Below are 16,697 nucleotides of genomic sequence, written 5' to 3'. Positions count from 1 at the left end.
AAGATAAATCGTCGCGGGTTTATGTACCTTCAGTATGATTTTGAGTGGGTGGAAGGAGATAAATGTACTTGTAGATTGCAAAACACATAAATCTACATAAATGTAGATTGCAAAATGCATCACGCCCGAACAGGGACTTGAACCCTGGACCCTCAGATTAAAAGTCTGATGCTCTACCGACTGAGCTATCCGGGCTCTGCGATGCTTTTTCTGCCTTGTATTAGAACAGACCGAAAGCCAGACTACCTGTCGTCTTTGATTTTTTCATTTAATTAAGTAATTTCTAAATCCTGTAATATCACCACGACCTAGGGGCCGGTACCTAAATTATCCCCCCTATTTTTTTCACCTCAGTGCTATTTTTTGTACATTTCAAATTCTTCAATTTCGAACAGCCTTCCCTAGAAACAATCATTTTTTTTTATTTTTGTTTTCTTAGTGATACAACTTTGGGCCAGAGAAATAGATATGAAGAGCATAATTAGGTGCTGAAAGGGACACCCTCTCCATTGCTCCAGGACACTCTTGCAACATTCCTTTTTCATAATCCCAACCATTTCCCCTCCTCCCTCACTTTGGCACAGTGCCCGGCTCAGGTCGTGTCAAATCCAACAAACCACATCAAAGAAAGCAAAAAGAATTTGAAGAGGAAGATGCAGTCCGGAGCTCAGACAGACCCAATCTGAGTCAGAGGTTTGTGTCGCAAAACTGCAAAATTAAGGCCTGGAATCCAGGTCCAGTGCTGTGCTGTATCTGTTGCCACAAATGTAGAGATCATGGTATAGTGCTCTGAACACAATAAATATTCACTAAATACCCACTGATTTGGAATCTGTCAACCAAAGCTTGTCTCAACTTGCAATGCTTTCCTTAGGGAGAGAATCAGCTCCCACTCCCACGTTATCTTCCTTTCAGAATGTGATGCCAGAGTTAAAAAAAAAAGAAGGCTTTGGAGAAACTTTAAGAGTCAGGATTATGGGTTAATCGCTTAGTCCATTTCACAACTGCTTAAATACTGTACTTTAGTTCACAGCAAATTGGCATTGGGCGGAGATCTCAGAAAACAGAAAAATAGTCAGATTTGGTGGATAATCAGCTTTTAAGAACATATTAAAGGCAGAGCAAGCCCAACAGAATGGAAAATGTCCGATGGGTAATTTTGTCGCCCTCTAAATCTCTTAATTATCATTGGAAGGACAATCCAAGACTATCCCAAATTATTTAGAAATGTGGGGGTGCGACATCTTGCATTTTTAAGGAAAAAGGAAGCTACCTTACCAGCTGGGAGCTCTTCTGCCCTCCTGACCTCCAAAATGCTAATTACTAATTTCTTGGAGATTGGATTCAGTTGTATTTTCTGTTCTACATTTCCTCTTTTCCTCTTCCACTCCCTTCTGTGTCACACTGATTTGTTCCCTTATATTCACTCCTCCCTCAGCCCCACAGCATTTAGATACATATACATCATATAATCTCCTCTAGACCACAAACTACCCCTTTAGACTGTAAGCTTGTTGTGGGCAGAGAATGTGTCTATTGTTATATTGTACTCTACCAAGCGCTTAGTACAGTGCTCTGCACAAAGTAAGCGCTCAATAAATACGACCGAATGAAGTTTGTCTCCCCCTCTAGACTGTAAATTGGTTGTGGGCAGGGAATGTGCCTACTAACTCTGTTATATATATTTGTACAGATTTATTACTCTATTTATTTTACTTGTCCATATTTATTAGTCTATTTATTTTGTTAATGATGTGCATATAGCTTTAATTCTATTTGTAATGACGATTTTGACACCTGTCTACCTACATGGTTTGCTTTGTTGTCTGTCTCCCCCTTCTAGACTGTGAGCCCGTTGTTGGGTAGGGACCGTCTCTATTCATTCAATCGTATTTATTGAGCGCTTACTGTGTGCAGAGCACTGTACTAAGCGCTTGGGAAGTACAAGTTGGCAACATATAGAGACGGTCCCTACCCAACAGCGGGCTCATAGTCCAGAAGGTATGTTGCCGACTTGTATTTCCCAAGCGCTTAGCACAGTGCTCTGCACGCAGTAAGCGCTCAATAAATACGATTGAATGAGTGAATGAATAAAATGGGGATTAAGAGTGTGATCCCTATGTGCGAAGGGACCGAGTCCAACCCAATTTGCTTGTGTCCACCTCAGCGCTAAGTACGGTTTCTGGAACAAATAATAATAATGGCATGTATGAAGCGCTTACTATGTGCAAAGCACCGTTTTAAGCGCTGGGGAGGTTACAACGTGATCAGGTTGTCCCATGGGGGCTCACAGTCTTAATCCCCATTTTAGAGACGAGGTTAAATGAGGCCCAGAGAAGTTGTGACTTGCCCAAATTAAGCGCTTAGCAAATATTATTATTATTATTATTATTATTATTATTATTATTATTATTATTATTATAAGCCCCCCCATTCCCCAAATCCTGGACTCGGTAGCAAAGGCTGCCCCAGCTGAGCCCCCGGAGCAGAGAGCAATGCTGTCGAGGCTGTAGGGGAAGCAGCCTCCTGGGCCTGCTCTTGGTGGGGCCAAGGGAGCGGTCAATGGCCGGATAACCGGGGAGAGAGAGGGCCTGGGGTGTGTGTGTGTGTCTGTGTGTGTGTGTTTTGTGTTGGAGGTGGCTGGGAGCTGGAGGGGACAGGCCGGGAGATCGTCCACTATATTGTGGTTGAAGCTTGGGGCCTAGGATCCTAGTTAAACTCAGCATTTAGGCAAGCAGTTTCTATTTCATTTTATTTTATTAATGTATTAATAGCTATCGTTCTATCTAGTCCGCCTGTCTATTTATCTATCTATCGGTCCGTCTATCTCTCTAGTCCACCTGGTCTACCTATCTGTCTATATAATAAGAATAATAATGGCATTTATTAAGCGCTTACTATGTGCAAAGCACTGTTCTAAGCGCTGGGGAAGTTACAGGGTGATCAGTTTGTCCCACGGGGGGCTCACAGCCTTAATCCCCATTTTACAGATGAGGGAACTGAGGCACAGAGAAGTTAAGTGACTTGCCCAAAGCCACAGCTGACAATTAGTGGAGCAGGATTTGAACCCATGACCTCTGACTCCAAAGCCCAGGCTTTTTCCAGTGAGCCACGCTACTTCTATTTGCCTGTCTGTCTGGTCTATCTATTCTATCTATCCATCCGTCCATCCATCTATCTATATCTACCTGTCTGTCTATCTTTCTATCTGTCTGTCTATCTTTATCTACTAATTTATAATTTACCTCAGAGCAGCTAGGTTTCCAAGTCTCTGGGAAGGGGAAAGTGTCCATGCTACACCGGTGTAACCAACCGTAACATATATTAAGCGCTTACAATAGGAGAAACCCTGTGCTAAACTCCGGGAAGAACACACGGGCATTGATTCGGGCATGCTCCCCGGCCTCAGAAGGCTGACAGTTTCCCAAAGGGACCCGGGTGTCTCGACCATCAGGATTTCAGGATAACAGACCAAAATCAACGATTTTAAAGCAAGAAAAACAGTTCATCATTATTCTGGGAATGAGACCCGACTCGCACTACTACCACCCCACCACCACCATCATCACCCTCACTTCCTCCACCTCTTCCCTTTCCCCCACCATCTCCATCTACCTTTCTTCCCAATCCCCGCGTTCCCAATCCACGGGGGGCGAGATTTATCCTCTCGGACTGTGGGGCTGGGTCAGGTGGCCCTCCCACCATAATCCCCACCAACCCTAATAATGATAATAACAATGGCATTTATTAAGTGCTTACTATGTGCACAACACTGTTCTAAGCGCTGGGGAGGTTACAAGGTGATCAGGTTGTCCCATGGGGGGCTCACAGTCTTCATCCCCAGTCCTCATCCCCATTTTACAGATGAGGGAACTGAGGCTCAGAGAAGTTGTGACTTGCCCAAGGTCACACAGCAGACATGTGGGGAGCCTGAAGTGTCGTGCCCAAGATCACCCAGCAGACAAGTGGCTGAGTCAAGATTAAAACCCATGACCTTCTGACTCATTCATTCATTCAATCGTATTTATTGAGCACTTACTGTGTGCAGAGCACTGTACTAAGCACCCAGGCCCATGCTCCATCGACAAGGCCATGCAGCTTCTCAGGATCCAACCTCACTACCTTGTTTCTACCCCAGCACTTAAAGCAGTGCTTGGCACATAGTAAGCGCTTAACAAATACTATAATGATGATAATGATGACTGTGAGCACTGTACTAAACGCTTGGGAAAGTACAATCCAACAATAAAGAGTGACAATCCCTGCCATTCATTCATTCAATTGTATTTATTATGCGCTTAATGTGTGCAGAACACTCTACTAAGCGCTTAGGAAAGGAGTGCTCTGCCTGTAGGGGTTCTGGGTAGGTGGGGCTATAATCGAGTTGAAAAAGTGATGCTGAAGTCCCAAATGGTTTGAAAGCCATAAAAGATCAGCGTTTAACCTTAGTTGGTGCTCTCATCAGAAGCGCTGCGCGTATCCTCCCCCCTTAATAATAATAAAAATAATGACATTTATTAAGCGCTTATTATGTGCATTCCAGCGGGAGCTGGAGGGGATGGGCCGGGCGATCGTCCACTATATTGTGGTTGAAGCATTGGGGGCTAGGATCCTAGTTAGACTCGGCCTTTAGGCAAGCAGTTTCTATTTCATTTTATTTTATTTTATTAATGTATTACCTGTCTATCTAGCTATCGTTCTATCTAGTCCGCCTGTCTATTTATCTATGTAGTCTATCTATCGGTCCGTCTATCTCTCTAGTTTACCTGGTCTACCTATCAGTCTGTCTATATAATAATAATAATCATAATAATGGCATTTATTAAGCACTTACCATGTGCAAAGCACTGTCCTAAGCGATGGGGAGGTTACAAGGTGATCAGGTTATCCCACAGGGGGCTCGTCTAGACTATGAACCCGTTGTTGGGCAAGGATTGTCTCTGTTGCTGAATTGTACTTTCCAAGCGCTTAGTCCAGTGCTCTGCACACAGTAAGCGCTCAATAAATACGAGTGAATGAATGAATGAATGAATCTTTGGACCAGAAAAAAAAAAAAATCTAACTCTCCCACCCCCCCCAAAAAAAAAATCTTGACCCAAAAGCAGCTGCCGAAACCCGGGATCGAACCAGGGACCTTTAGATCTTCAGTCTAACGCTCTCCCAACTGAGCTATTTCGGCTAAGTAAAAGCGAAAGTTTTACCCGCGCAATAGATAGTATAATCAACCGTCAACTGTTCCAGGAAATTAAACTGAAAGTTCAGTCTTCATTGATGATTTGCACACCCGCCTTCACACAAGTTTGCTGCGACTTTGCTTCCATATCCTGAGATATGAGCTCTACTGTCTCTCACCCTGCAGATGTCTCCACTGGTTAAGATATCTCCCGTGCACAGCCCAACATCTAAGAGAAGATCTGCTCCTTCCACTTGGACCACTGAGAAATAAAATGAAGGACGAATTGTTCCTGATTGGAAGACTCTCTGCAGGGAAATAGATTCCTTCTGGCACAGAGTTTCTTAATCCTTTATCTCCTCCTGGCTCTGTTGCAGCAAATGAGGAAGGGCAGGGTGATTTAAGAACTAGGCTATAGTAGTATGCGGAGAGCCTCTCTGAGCTGTTTAAGTGGAAAATGCCGAGAGTAGAAAATTCTTCTGGGGTCTGGAGGAGAAACTCACTCCACCATTTTGGGAGTTTAGTTTGCAAGTTTCAGAACAGAAAGTCACAGGAAATCAAAGCCATGGTAGAACGCCACAGGTTCTAACAGCTTCTGAATCTCTCATCCTGAAGGCTGACACGTATCATCTTGATAATAAAAATGGTATTTGTTAAGCTCTTACTATGTGCAAAGCACAAGTCCTCCTTGGGAAGTTACGTGAAAACCCGATAACCATTCTCAGTTCTCTCCCCGAGCTCACTGTAATTTTCATTCACTTCCTGATTGTGTAACTCTTTTCTGCAGTCTCTTCATAGCCAGGATCATCTCGTGGTTCCTCAAGGTGTATATGATGGGATTCAGGACCGGGCTAATTCCGGCTAAGGTGATAGACACTGCTGTGTCTGTAGGCAGGGCGGTGAAGGGCCGGGCGTAGACGTAGATGCATGGAACAAAGTGCAGAATGACCACTGTCATGTGGGAAGTGCAGGTGGCGATGGCTTTTTTTTTCCCTTCCCCAGAGTGAGATCTCAGCATGACCAAGATAACTGTGTAGGACCCAATGAGCAAGACAAACCACAAGGAGGAGATCATACCATTGTTGGAGATCATCAACAGTTCTGTAGTGAAGGCACTGGTGCAGGAAAGTTTAAGTATCTGGGGGACATCGCAGAAGAAACCATCTAGGATGTTGGGTCCACAGAAGGGTAATGGCAGCAACAGAAAAATCTGGACCATGGAATGCACAAATCCCCCCACCCAGGAAGCAGCCACCAACCCAAAACATGTCCCCTTGCTCATGATGGTTACATAGTGCAGGGGCTTTGAGATTGCTATGTATCGATCATACGCCATCACAGAGAGAGAAAAAATATCTGCCCCACCAAGGAGGTGGAAGAAAAATATCTGAGTGAGGCAGCCGTTGAAGGAGATGGCTTTTCTCTTGGAAAGAAGATCCACCAGGACTTTGGGAATCGTGATGCAGGAAAGGGAGATATCTAGGATGGATAGATTGCGGAGCAAGAAATACATGGGCAGGTGGAGACGAGATTCCCAAGTCACTGTGACTATGATGAGGAGGTTAGCTGAAATAGTGATGACGTACAAAAGAAACAAAAGCACAAATAAGACGTAGCTCAGTTCCCGAGACTGGGTCAGTCCCTGGAAAATAAATTCTGAAACCCTGGTGTGATTTCCTAGCGCCATCCTCCATCCTCCTCTTCCAAGAACATCTGGAGAGGAAATGAGATAATTATAAATGGGGACTCGGTAACAAGGAAAGTGTCTTCCTACTATGTTGGGGAATTCTTTAGCCGTCCTTGGAAATCCTTTGATAACTTTCCCCTTTCCTCAGCCTTTTGTCCAACTCAATTTACTTGTTTCCACCCCAGTGTTTAGTATAGTGCCTGGAATATAGTTAGCACTTAACACATACCATCATTATTTTAGCAAAGCAACGTGGCCCAGTGGATAGAGCTCTGGCCTGGGAGTCAGAAGGATCTGAGTTCTAATCCTGGCTCTGCCACTTGTCTGCTGTGTGACCTTAGGCAAGTCACTTCACTTCTCTGGGCTTCAGTTACCTCATCTGTAAAATGGGGATTGAGACTGCGAATCCCACTTTGGAGAGGGACTGAGTCCATCACGATAACCTTGTGTTTACCCCAGTGCTTAGGCTGTGAGCCCGTTGTTGGGTAGGGACCGTCTCTATATGTTGCCAACTTGTACTTCCCAAGCGCTTAGTACAGTGCTCTGCATACATTAAGTGCTCAGTAAATACGATTGAATGAATGAATGAATAGTGTTTGGCACATAGTAATTGCTTATTTAATACCATCATTATTATTATTATTACTTTCTGGCTAAAATCCCCCCTCAGTGATAGGGTGGAAGTTGGATGTTGTTGGCAATACCCTACCCTGCCTCTGCAGGGTGATGTGAGCCCAGTGTTGGGTAGGGACCGTCTTTATGTGTTGCCAACTTGTACTTCCCAAGCGCTTAGTACAGTGTTCTGCACACAGTAAGCGCTCAATAAATAGGATTGAATGAATAAATGTGGGTTGGTGAGAAGAGAAGTGAGTGGACAGCGTGGCCCAGTGGAAAGACCCAGGGCCCGGGAATCAGAGGACCTGGGTTCTAATCCCTGCTCTGCCAACTGTCTGCTGGGTAACCTTGGGCAAGTCATCTAATTTTTCTGTGTCTCAGTTCCCTTGTCTGTAAAATCATCATCAATCGTATTTATTGAGCGCTTACTATGTGCAGAGCACTGTACTAAGCGCTTGGGAAGTACTAATTGGCAACATATAGAGACATGGGGATTGAACACCTGTTCTGCCACCCAATCAGACTGTGAGCCCACTGAGAGACAGGTACTGCACTTGACAGGGAAGTATAGCAACTATGTTACATTGTAGTCTCCCGAGTGCTTAGTACAGTGTTCTGCATCTAGTAAGCACTTAATAAGTGCTTAAGATTTTCTTGAATCTACCTCCAAAGCTTAGTACAGTCCTTGACACAGAGCTTACCAATTACCACGATTATTGTGTGGGTCTGTCTGTCCCACAGGGCCAGATGACACAAAAAAGGATTGCCGGGGAACACCAGGTCAGTGGTGGGGTGGGTGGGTCTTACTGACCAGAAGACATCAGAATTAGTGGACACTAAGCACTAAGGTAGAGACGAGATAATCAGGTCCCACATGGGGCTCAAAGTCCAAGCAAGGGTGAGAAGAGGTATCGAATTTCCATTCTACAGATGAGGAAACTAAGGCACAGAGAAGTTAAGTGACTTGCCCAAGGAGACACAGCAGGTATGCGGTGGAGCAGGAATTAGAGCCCAGATCCTCTGACGCCCAGGGCCATGCTCTTTCCATTAGGCCACACTGCTCCTGTGATGAGGCCTCTTGTTTCAAAAACCTCAAGTGAGTCTCTGCAGTGGTTGGGTAAATGTCCGGAACTCCTAATTCTCAGCCCATCCAGATGCAAAGAGCTGTAGGGATGAGGGGAGGGGAGGGAAAGTGAGATCAGAAGGGAGCATAGCAGAGAGGAACAGGAGCAAGGAGGCATCAGAGAGAGGATCATTTCCAGGTTTATTCCCCAATTAGAATGAGAAGTGGCGTGGCCTAGTTGAAGGAGTACAGGACTGAAAGTCAGAGGACCTGGGTTCTAATCCCCTTCTCTCTCTTGCCTACTGAGTGACTTTGGGGAAGTCTCTCTATGTTTCTGTGCCTTGGTTTCCTCATCTGTAAACTGGGGATTAAATTATACCCCCTCCTACTTAGATTTTGAGGTCTATGTGGGACAGGGATGGTGTCCAGCTTAATTATGTTGTATCTACCTCAGTGTTTAGTATAGTGCCTGGCATGGAATAAGGGCTTGATTAATAATTAATTAATTAGGATGTCCCCTACATCTTTCTGAGCTAGGGATGCTCTGAGACCTGGTTTCCCGTTTTTAACTTTGAGCATTCAAGAGTTAATAGATTCTGACCCAAATACCACTGACTGACTGACAGATTGGCACATAGTAAGCGCTTACCAAATATTATAATTATCCTATTGCAGACAGCTCACTTGGGCAGTGAGAATGACGGTTAGGAAGGAGTCTGACCTGACTCCTTTTATCTACCCAGTGCTTGGAACATTGTAAGCTCTTAATGAATACCACAGTGATAATTAGTATTCCAAGCCTGGTCTAGGCTGCTCTCTGAGACAGGGGACTGCATAAAAGGGGCCTGAGAAGTGAAGGCCCTGGTCCGCACCCACCCCACCAATGCCCTGGTGGCCCCCCCGGCAAGCCTTAGTGGAAAGAGCCTGGGCTTGAAAGTCAGAGGTCATGGGTTCAAATCCCAGCTCTGCCACGTGTCAGCTGTGTGACTTTGGACAAGTCACTTAATTTCTCTTTGCCTCAGTTACCTCATCTGTAAAATGGGGAATAAGACTGTGAGCCCCACGTGGGGCAACCTGCTAACCTTGTATCTACCCCAGTGCTTAAAACAATGCTTGGCACATAGTAAGCTCTTAACAAATATCATCATTACTATTATTACCTAAACCCTAATCCAAACCCTATCTCTAACCTTAACCCCAACTCTAACCCAAGCCTCAGCCTGAACTGTAAAATCCTCACCCGCGACTTTGTGTTCCCACTCTTTGCACCCTGCATTCCCGTGGCCACTCAGAATGAGGTTCGTCCTCTTGGATGGGGTTGGGGGCTGGATTAGGTTGTCTTCTCTCCATGTCCTCACACATCTTAGTTTACTTAGGAAAAGGAGATATCTAGGATGGATGGATTGCGGAGCAAGAAATACATGGGCAGATTGAGACACGATTCCCAAGTCACTGTGACTATGATGAGGAAGATGAGAAAACCAAGGCACAGAGAAGTTAAGTTCTCACAGTGAAGTTAGGTCCTGGGTGGGTGGAACTATAATGAAGAATTAAAAAAATGATGTTGAGTTCCCAAATGGTTTGAATGCCATCAAAGAATGGAGTTTAACCTTACTGGTACTCTCCTCAGGAGCATTGTACTCATCCTTGCAACAAAACATAACCAAAGAAAATCTCCACCCTGACCTCACCCCCACCCAAAAAATCCACTTTCGTGATGCCAAACCCTCTGCAGAAATCTGGGATCAAACCAGGGACCTTGAGATTTTCAGTCTAACATTCTCTCAACTCAGCTATTTCACCTGAATTACCAATACTGATTCACCCCCTGAATAGATGGCATCATCTATTGTCAACCGTGCCCAGGAAATTAGACTCAGAGTTCAGCCTTCATTTTAGAGACACATACCCACCCTTGCACTGGACTGCAGCAGCTTTGGTTCCATGTCCTGAGATAGTAGCTCTACTGTTCTCCTCTCACCTTGCAGATTACTCCATTGATTAAGACATCACCCTTGCACCAAACTAGCATCTAGAAGACAATTAGGGTGAGCGGAAGGTTGCTCCTTCCACATGTATCAGTGAAAAATAAAATGAAGGACAAATTGTTCCTATTTAGAGGAATCTCTGCAGGGAAATAGATTCCTTCTGACACTGAGGTTCTTACTCTTTTATCTCCTCCGGGCTTGGCTGTAGAAAATATGGAAGGGCAGGGTGATTTAAGGATTAGGCTATAGCAGTAGGTGGGGAGTCCCTCTGAGATCTTCATGTGGAAAGTGCCCTGTGAGTAGAAAAGAATTCTCCTGGGTTCTGGATGCAAAACTCCCTCCACCATTTTGGGAGTTTGCTTTGCAGTCTCACAACAGACACTCAAGGGAAATTAAAGCCATGGTAGGAGAAGGTTCAAACTGCTTCTGAGTCTCTTGTCTTCCAAGGCTGACCTGTACCATCAAGTATCTTTTGGAAAGTTGTGTAAATACTCGATAACCATTTTCAGTTCTCTTTCAGTCAGAACCCCCATTAATCTCGTTGCCCACCAAGCCACTGCTCTCCCCATCTTCAAAGGCCTTCTGAGAGCATATCTCCTTGAGGAAGCCTTTCTTGATTCATTTCAGTTAGTCAATCATATTTATTGAGCCCTTACTGTGTGTAGTGCACTGTACTGTGTACTTGGCAGAGTACAATATAATGATATAGCAGACACATTCCTTGCCCACATTGAGCTTACAGTCTACAGGGGGAGACAGACATTAATATAAATAAATTGATTACAGGTACCTATATATAAATGCTGTGGGGCTGGTGGGGAGATAATAATAATAATAATGATAATGATAATAATAATAATAATGGCATTTATTAAGTGCTACGTGCAAAGCACTGTTTTAAGTGCTGGGGAGGTTACAAGGTGATCAGGTTACCCCACAGGGGGCTTATAGTCTTAATCCTCATTTTACAGATGAGGTAACTGAGGCACAGAGAAGTTAAGTGACTCGCCCAAAGTCACACAGCTGACAATTGGCGGAGCCAGGATTTGAACCCATGACCTCTGACTCCAAAGCCCGTGCTCTTTCCACTGAGCCACGAATACAGGGAGCACCTAAGGGGCAGCAGAAGGGAGTGGGAGAAGAGGAAAGGAGGGCTTAGTCAGGGATGGGCTCTTGGAGGAAATGTGCCTTCAGTAAGGATTTGATGTGGGAGAGAGTAATTGTCGGATATGAGGAGGGAGGGCATTCCAGGCCAGAGGCTGGACAGTGGCAAGATAGAAGAGACTGAAGTACAGTGAGAGGGTTAGCACTAGAGGAACAAAATATGTGGGCTGGATTGGAGTAGGAGAGTATTGAGGTGTGGTAAAAGACGGCAAGGTGATTGCTTTAAAGCCAATAGTGAGGACTTTTTATATGATGAGGAGGTGGGTGGGTAACCACTGGAGGTTCTTGAGGATAGGGTAAACATGGCCTTAAGCCTTTTTTTAGGAAAATGATAAAGACAGCAGTGTGAATTATGGACTGGAGTGGGGGAAGACAGGAAGCAGGGAGGTCAGCAAGGAGGCTGATGCAGTTATCCTTGCAGTATAGGATGAGGGACTGTATTAACATGGTAGCAGTTTGGAAAGGGAGGAAAAGGGCGTATTTTAGCTATGTTGTGAACGTTGAACTGACAGGATTAGTGATGGATTGAATATGTGGGTTGAATGAAAGAAGAGTTAAGGAGGATGTCAAGGTTACAGGCTTGTGAGACAGAAAGGATGGTGGTGTCATCCACAGTGATGGGAGAGTCAAGGAGAGGACAGGGTTTTGGTGGGAAGGTTAGAAGTACTGTTTGGGGCATGTTAAGTTAGACGAGGCGTGAGGACATTCAAGTAGAGATGTCTTGAAGGCAGGAGGAAATGCAAGACTGAGGAGAAGAAGAGAGATAGGGCTGGAGATGTAGATTTGGGTAGCATCCCAAAGAAGTGGTAGTTGAAGCCGTGTATTCCCCAAGGAAGTGGACGTAGATAGAGAACAGAAGGGGACACAGAACTGAACCATTAAGGACACCAGCAGTGAGGGGGTGGGAAGCAGAGGAGGCATTGCACCTTCCAAGCACTTAGTACAATGCTCTGCACATAGTAAACACTCAATAAATACAATTGAATGAATGAATGAGCCCTCAAACAGGACCGAGAATGAGCAGGCAGATCACTAGGAAGAGAACCACAAGATGCCAGTGTCCACGAAGCCAGGGTTGGATAATGTTTCCAGGAGAAGGGGATTCATTCATTTATTCGATCAATCATATTTATTGAGCGCTTACCGTTTGCAGACCATTTTACTAAGCACTTGGGAAGTACAAGTCAGCAACATATAGAGATGGTCCCTATGCAACAGCGGGCTCACAGTCTAGAAGGGGGAGACAGACAACAAAACAAAACATATAGACAGGTGTCAAAATCATCAGAGCAAATAGAATTATAGCTATATGCACATCATCAACAAAATAAATAGAATAATAAATATGTGCAAGTATAATAAATGGAGTAATAAATCTGTACAAATATATACAAGTGCTGCGGGGAGGGGAAGGAGGTAGGCCGGGGGGGATGGGGAGGAGGAGAGGAAAAAGAAGGCTCAGTCTGGGAAGGCCTCCTGGAGGAGGTGAGCTCTCAGTAGGGCTTTGAAGGGAGGAAGAGAGCTAGCTTGGCGGATGCGTGGAGGGAGGGAATTCCGGGTCGGCGGAAGGACGTGGCCCGGGGGTCGAGGAGGTTAGCGGCAGAGGAGCGGAGGGTGCAGGCTGGAATGTAGAAGGAGAGAATGGTCAACAGTAAAAAAGGCAGTTGAGAGGTCAAGAAGGATCAGGAAAGAAGCCATTTATGTTGATTTTCATTCCCTTTCAAAATGTGAAACTCTTTTCTTCAGTCTCTTCATAGCCTGCATCATCTCATGGTTCCTCAAGGTGTATATGATGGGATTCAGGACAGGGATAATTCCAGTTAAGATGATAGACACTGCCGTGTCCATAGGCAGGGCTGTGAAGGGCCGGGCATAGATGTAGATGCATGGAACAAAGTGCAGAGTGACCACTGTCATGTGGGAAGTGCAGGTGGCGATGGCTTTTTTTTTCCCTTCCCCAGAGTGAGATTTCAGCATGACCAAGATCACTGTGTAGGACCCAATGAGCAAGACAAACCACAGAGAGGATATCATACCGTTGCTGAAGATCATCAACAGCTCTGTAGTGAAGGCACTGGTGCAGGAAAGTTTAAGTATCTGGGGGACATCGCAGAAGAAACCATCTAGGACATTGGGTCCACAGAAGGGTAATGGCAGCAACAGAAATATTTGGACCACGGAATGCACAAATCCCCCCACCCAGGAAGCAGCCACCAACCCTAAACGCATTCCCTTGCTCATGATGGTTACATAGTGCAGGGGCTTCGAGATTGCTATGTATCGATCATATGCCATCACAGAGAGAGAAAAAATATCAGCCCCACCAAGAAAGTGGAGGAAAAATAACTGAGTGAAGCAACCGTTGAAGGAGATGGCTTTTCTCTTGGAAAGAAGATCCACCAGGACCTTGGGAATAGTGATGCAGGAAAGGGAGATATCTAGGATTGATAGATTACGGAGCAAAAAATACATGGGCAGGTGGAGACGAGACTCCCAAGTCACGGTGACAATGATGAGGAGGTTTGCCAACAAATTTATCACAAACAAAACAAACAAAAGCACAAATAAGACGAAGCTCAGTTCCCGAGACTGGGTCAGTCCCCGGAACAAAAATTCTGAAACCCTGCTGTGATTTCCTAGATCCATTCTCCATCCTCTTGTTCCAAGAATGCCTGGAAAGGAAATGAGATGAATGTAGACCAGGTCTCGGTAACAAGGAAAGTGCCTTCCTATTATGTTTGGAAATTCTTTAGCCGTCCTCAGAAATCCTTTGGTAGCGTTCCCCTAGCCATCCCATTTCAACAGAACTTTTCCTCACACTTTCTGGCTAAAGTCCCTTCTCAGTCACGCTGTGGAAGTTAGTTGTTGGTGACAATGCCTTACCCTGCCTCAGCAGGGTGATGGGGTTTGGGAGAAGAGAAGTGAGTGGACAGGGTGATCCAGTGGAAAGACCCATGGCCCAGGAGACAGAGGACCTGGGTTCTAATTCCCGTTCTGCCAGCTGCCTGCTTGGTGTCCTTGGGCACGTCATCCAACTACTCTGTGCCTCAGTTCCCATCTCTGAAAATGGGGATCGAACACCTGTTCTCCCACCCACTTAGACTGTGAGCCCAGTGAGACACGGGGACTTCACTGGGCAGGGAAGTATAACAACTTTGTTAAATTGTACTCTCCCAAGTGCTTAGTACAGTACACTTCAGAGAGTCCGTACGCTCTGCGCGTAGGAAGTGCTCAAGAAATATAATTGAACATTTGACTTGATTATCTTGTATATACCCCCAGTGGTTAGTACAGAGCTTGACACAGAGCTTACTAAATGCCACGATTATTGTGTGGGGCTGAAGGAATCAGCCTTGTATGGTAAGAGACAAGATAATCAGGTCCCATATGGGGCACTTTTCCAGTGAGGAAAAGAGGGTTTGAATCTCCATTTTACAGATGAGAAAACTAAGGGGCGGAGAAGTTAAATGACTTGCCCAAGGAGACACAGCAGGTATGTTGTGATGCAAGAATTAGAACCCACGTTCTTTGACTTCCAAGCCAGTGCTCTTTCTAATAGGCCGCTCTGCTCCTTCAATGAGGCCTCTTGTTTCAAAAACCTCAAGCGAGTCCCTGCAGCAGTTGGGTAAATGTCCAGAACTTCTATTTCTCAGCCCATCCAGATACAAAGAGCTGTAGGGAAAAGGGGAAGGGAGGGAAAATGTGAGCAGAAGGAAGTCTAGCAGAAAGGAACAGGAGAAAGGAGGCATCAGAAAGAGGATGATTTCCAGGTTTATTCCCCAATTAGAATGAGAAGTGGTGTGGCCTAGTTGAAAGAGCAAGGACCTGAAAATCAGAGGTCCTGGCTTCTAATCCCTCTCTTTCCCTTTCCTACTGAGTGAGTTTGGGCAAGTTACTTTACTTCTCTGTGCCTTAGTTTCCTTGTTTCAAAACAGGGGACTAAATCATACACCCTCCTTGGATTGTGAGCCTCAAATGGGACAGGAGCTGTGTCCAGCCTGATTATCTTGTATCTACCCCAGCTCTTAATACAGTGCTTAGCACAGAGTAATTGCTTGACCATTAATCAATTAGGACGCCCCCCTCCTCCTTCTGAGCTATGGGTGTAGTGAGACCTGGCCTCTGTTTTCTAAAGTTGAGTATTCGAGAGTTACTAAATCCTGAACCAGTGGTATTGTCAAGTCTGTAGTGGTACCTAAACCACAACCCAAACTTTAACTCTAACCCTAATCCAAGCCCTAGTCCGAGCCTTAGTCCCAAATGTAAAACCCTGACTTCTTCCTATCTCCACTGCTAATTTATACCCTAAGTGGACTGTCTGAAAATCAACTTCGGAGATGCTCCAGTTTTGATTTCTGTTATCTGGAGGTACTGGAGGGCTAGTGCTTGGCAGATAGAAATATTATTATTATTACTGATAAGCACTGGGGCTTAGTGGGAAGAACATGGGACTGGGAGTCAGAGGATGTGGGTTTTAAACCCGGCTCGGTCCCTTGCCTCCTGTGTGATCTTGGGCAAGTCATTTAACATCTCTGTGCCTCAGTTTCTCATCTGTAAAAGGGAGTTCAACACTTGATCTCCTTCCCTTTCAGACCATGAGCCGGTGTGAAACTGGAACTGTGTATAATCAGATTGTATTTTGCCTACCTCTGCGTTTAGTACAGAGCCTGGAACACAATAACTGTGAGCCCGTTGTTGGGTAGGGTCCGTCTCTATATGTTGCCTACTTGTACTTCCCAAGCTCTTAGTACAGTGCTCTGCACACAGTAAGCGCTCAATAAATATGATTGAATGAATGAATGAATAATAAGCGCTTAACCGATACCACAATTCTTATAATCCAGACAATACCTTTCTGTGGGCTTTCAGAGCTCTGAGATCAGGTCTCCTCAGCCCTGTCAGGGCCAGCCAACTCCAACCAGGGAACGACAGTCCGGCCTCTGAGGAGCGAGGAAGAACGGTCCGGACAGTCAGCGGATTCTCGGCTCCACCCCAGACAGTCACTCA

General features: G+C 45.2%; 2 protein-coding genes and 2 non-coding genes across 4 annotated transcripts; all 4 read right to left on the bottom strand.

Annotated features, from left to right (window-relative positions):
- Positions 1-122: 122 nt before the first annotated feature.
- Positions 123-195, bottom strand: TRNAK-UUU. Its single transcript has one exon. It is a non-coding gene; the product is annotated as a tRNA-Lys (tRNA).
- Positions 196-5,106: 4,911 nt separating this feature from the next.
- Positions 5,107-5,179, bottom strand: TRNAF-GAA. Its single transcript has one exon. It is a non-coding gene; the product is annotated as a tRNA-Phe (tRNA).
- A 745-nt stretch (positions 5,180-5,924) lies between these two features.
- On the bottom strand, positions 5,925-6,860 carry LOC119943773 (olfactory receptor 4D9-like). Its single transcript, XM_038764934.1, has one exon. The coding sequence runs from the start codon at positions 6,858-6,860 to the stop codon at positions 5,925-5,927; it is 936 nt and encodes a 311-aa protein (XP_038620862.1).
- Positions 6,861-13,400: 6,540 nt separating this feature from the next.
- On the bottom strand, positions 13,401-14,336 carry LOC119943800 (olfactory receptor 4D9-like). The gene has a single exon (XM_038764968.1). The coding sequence runs from the start codon at positions 14,334-14,336 to the stop codon at positions 13,401-13,403; it is 936 nt and encodes a 311-aa protein (XP_038620896.1).
- Positions 14,337-16,697: the final 2,361 nt, after the last annotated feature.

The sequence above is a fragment of the Tachyglossus aculeatus genome, chromosome 22 (genome assembly GCF_015852505.1).
Source record: "Tachyglossus aculeatus isolate mTacAcu1 chromosome 22, mTacAcu1.pri, whole genome shotgun sequence".
Taxonomy (NCBI): Eukaryota; Metazoa; Chordata; class Mammalia; order Monotremata; family Tachyglossidae; genus Tachyglossus; species Tachyglossus aculeatus.
Note: the sequence above shows the minus strand (reverse complement) of the source record. Positions and strands in the feature narration are given on the sequence as shown.